The 3,420-nt window shown below is 56.1% G+C and overlaps 3 protein-coding genes across 3 annotated transcripts; 2 read left to right on the top strand and 1 right to left on the bottom strand.

The window, feature by feature from the left end:
* Positions 1-1,416: 1,416 nt before the first annotated feature.
* Positions 1,417-2,426, top strand: GMORB2_4824 (uncharacterized protein; the record flags this gene model as incomplete). The annotated part of the gene is made up of 3 exons (XM_035466798.1): positions 1,417-1,437; positions 1,534-2,190; positions 2,256-2,426. 3 exons carry the CDS (start codon positions 1,417-1,419, stop codon positions 2,424-2,426), a joined length of 849 nt encoding a protein of 282 aa, XP_035317957.1.
* A 132-nt stretch (positions 2,427-2,558) lies between these two features.
* On the bottom strand, positions 2,559-3,023 carry GMORB2_4823 (sulfate adenylyltransferase (ADP) / ATP adenylyltransferase; the record flags this gene model as incomplete). Its single annotated transcript, XM_035466797.1, has 1 exon — positions 2,559-3,023. One exon carries the CDS (start codon positions 3,021-3,023, stop codon positions 2,559-2,561), a length of 465 nt encoding a protein of 154 aa, XP_035317956.1.
* A 109-nt stretch (positions 3,024-3,132) lies between these two features.
* GMORB2_4822 (uncharacterized protein) lies at positions 3,133-3,408 on the top strand (the record flags this gene model as incomplete). Its single annotated transcript, XM_035466796.1, has 1 exon — positions 3,133-3,408. One exon carries the CDS (start codon positions 3,133-3,135, stop codon positions 3,406-3,408), a length of 276 nt encoding a protein of 91 aa, XP_035317955.1.
* Positions 3,409-3,420: the final 12 nt, after the last annotated feature.

Here is a 3,420-nt window from a genome sequence, read left to right as displayed (position 1 = left end):
ACTCATGACTTTTGGTTTGGGCTTAGGGTATTTCCGTTCCTTTTCTGTCTCTGTCTTTCTGTTCTTTCCTCCTGTTCTTTCCTTTTGCTGTTATTATTGTCATGCAGACATACAGTCACCGTCCCTTTTCTCTGTTGTTTTTTTATACATGTCCTTATTCTCCCCCCATCTTTGTCTTGGGTTTCTGCCTCGATGTGTCTGGGACATGACTATTGTATTCCATGGGCGTTTTCTGTACGAGGCGAAGAGCAATGTTTTCTTATTCATCTTTTCTTTTGTCATTCCATTCTGTCCTCCAAGTACATTCCATAGAGAATACGCAAGAGAGCTCTCTTCTCTCTTCTCTTCTCATCACAAGTACCACCACCGGCACACAGTATTGCAGACGGATACTCTTAATGACAGTCGACGAATGCTGCACTGCTTATATACATAGGCATGCATAGAATCACGCAGCATCTCGAGAGAAGGACTTCCTTCACCAAGCACCTGCAAATTGGTGTGGGAGCACAATGTACACAACAACGCCACGGGGCTCGGCGGAACCGTGACCGCTCTGCCCTATCGGTTAGCTACACACCGAACATCTGTCGTTTGACATTCTATCGACTCTGCTTTCTTCCACATCACATCATGTTTCTATACTGACTCTCCCCTCCATCATCTTCTTCCTGTCCCGTGCGCCTTCGTTGAAGGATCTCTTCCCACCTTACGGATCACCCGCATCTTCCTACTCTAGACGCAGAGAGGGAAAACACGGGGAGGAGGAATGATGATACCGAGAAGAAATGACTAGCAGAAATACTGCCTGCTAACATGTCATGAGCACCCAACCCGTCGGCTGCAATTTCAGCCTACGCACATGCAACCTCCCTTTGGGTGCACACATACATCACACGGGAGACATGGGATGGATGCGCTCCCTCCCCCCCTTCCCCCAACATACTCTTCTTGTATCCGTGGACGAGAAAACTAACCAGGTATCACCAGTCACTCAATAGTAGTATAAACAATAGACGGACGGCCCACAGTCGAAGCAAACCCTAGAGAGACCCCTCTTCCTGACCTGCGCGGTCCAGCCATGAGCCCAGACCGTGGAGCATATAACCTGACGCATCAATGTGCCAGAGTCGCCTCATGAGGCGGGAGACGGCAGCGAGCCAGTTGCTAGCTGGCGTTCCTTGGAGCGGTGAAGACAGGACAGGACAGGACAGGGCAGGATAGGAGAAGAGTACTTTGTGAGTAAAGCCGTATAGGAAGTCGTGGATATATAGCTGATGTCGGATTCCCGCTTCTTTGTCGGCGTGCCAATAAGCCTCCTTCCTCCTCACTGTTTCGTTCTCCAAGACAAAGATAGAAGAAGGTGCTGTGTCGAAGCATTGTGTATTCCATCCTTGTCTGTATGCGTGTGCCATCATGGACGGCGAATACTGCGAGGTACCATCACAGGTAAACATCGCGATACACTACACTCTCACCACCATCCATGCTGATACTAGCCCAACCTGTAAACAAACAAACCAACAAAAAAAGAACATCCACAGCCCCCTCTTCGATTGGGGCAGTAACATTCACGGCCTCGGAGCAGTGGAACCCCATGACGAGACCACCGCATCCTACGGGGGGACGGGCAGCACACTATACGCCGACCACGTACATCCCACATGTGCCGGCCACGACACCAACTCCCTCATCAACAGCGCCTACCACGAAGACGTGGCAGCCCAGCCCCCCTTCTGGAGGAGCAACACGTCCCCAGCACCTCCGTTCCCTCTCCCCGTCGACATGAGCATGTGGCTACCCTCCGACTGGTGGGACGCCGACAGCAATGCAGCCATCCCAAGTCCTGCGAACCCTCTACCTTCCCAGCAACACCTCCTGCTCCCCTGGGCCGGCACGACAACACCATCGACACCATCGTCATCCCCCTGCTCGCCCGTGGACGCGCAGCCGACACGACAGCAGCTGCCGCCTTTCCCCGGGCCGACGTCCTCCCCGACTCCGCGGAGCGTCGACGCCGAGCGGGCCCGGAGAGACGAGTTCCTCATGCGCTGCCGTGCGGGGGGGATGAAGTACCGTGATGTCAAGAGGTTGGGAAACCTCCCCGAGGCGGAGTCGACGCTCCGTGGACGGTACAGACTTCTCTTGTCGACCAAGAAGAAGGGGAGATCCAAGTGGACACGGCAGGACGTGAGCTCTCTTCCCACTCCCGCTTTATATATCCGCTCATCGCCGCTGACCCCCCCCCCTCCTAGGAAGAGCTCCTCACTGAGGCGGTGGGCCGGTCTATCAAGATGCGCAAGAATGGTCTGGCTAGAATCTCGTGGGCCGATGTCGTCAAGGATATTGGCGAGAGGGGAATCTCCTATCCGTTTGGGGTCATGGCTTGCCGAAAGAAGTGGGAGCAGTTGACGAGGAATGATTAGGCCCTGATTGGCCGTTCCGTGCATCACGACTTGGCGAATTTCTAGGGTTGGAAAGGAGGGAGGGCATCATGCATTACGTATTCATGAATCATGTTGAAGAATATGGGGGACAGAGGAAACACGATGGAAATGTTACAACCTGACCTTTTCGACGGGAATGCCAATGTGACTCAGGATAGCAGCAAGTTCATCCTTATTTCCCCTCAGCGCATCCCACTCAGCCTCACTCTTGACGAGGGCCGTACCAGCCAGGACCGTTCCATTCAGTGCCAGGGAACCAACAACGTCTCCCTTGTCGTCCGTAACCCTACCGCCCTCTGCGACTCGGGGCACCAGCGCGAGCGTGCTTTTGGTCATGGCGAGGTTATAGCTGACCAGGGTCTCTCCCTCGTCGGGCGCGTCCCCCCGCTGTCCGTCGGTGGCGGCCGACACGGCCCGTCGATATAGCCGGATGTACGCGTCGTGAAGCTCTCCCTCCGACGTGTCCAGGTTGATGCTCTCGGTGAACACGGCGAACGGCGGCCTAGCAGAGGGCGACCCGAGCCCGTCGACCAGGACGGACCACGCGCCACCGCCCTGCTCCAGGCCATCTCTCATGCGCTCCACGGGCAGAAGCTGGATATGCCTATGCGGCTGGCTGGCACCGGAGTGCTGCCCGCAGTTGAAGAAGGCGAACAGCTCCTGTCCGCGGTCGTGGTACGCCGCGATGCAAGCCTGCGTGGCAGCCAGATCGTCCGCCTCGAGCAGGTGCGTCTGCGGCTTGAACGCGCGCGTCGCGAGGATGAAGTGCTCCGGCACGACGGCGAACTTGTTCAGCACGAGGACGTGCGCCGGCTCTAGGTCTGCTATGCGTAGCGGCGCGGGTGGGTCGTCGAACGGGTCGAACGGTTTGGACGACGGTTCGCGCGGCGGGCCCTTGGGCTTATTGGCTAGGGACGGGGAGAAGCGCAGTTGGAACTGGACTCACCTTGTGGTTAGTTGACGAGGAATGGTT

The sequence above is a fragment of the Geosmithia morbida genome (genome assembly GCF_012550715.1).
Source record: "Geosmithia morbida isolate 1262 chromosome Unknown scaffold_26, whole genome shotgun sequence".
In the NCBI taxonomy this organism is placed as follows: domain Eukaryota; kingdom Fungi; phylum Ascomycota; class Sordariomycetes; order Hypocreales; family Bionectriaceae; genus Geosmithia; species Geosmithia morbida.
The sequence above is the reverse complement of the archived record's forward strand: the minus strand, read 5'-3'. Positions and strand labels throughout refer to the sequence as shown.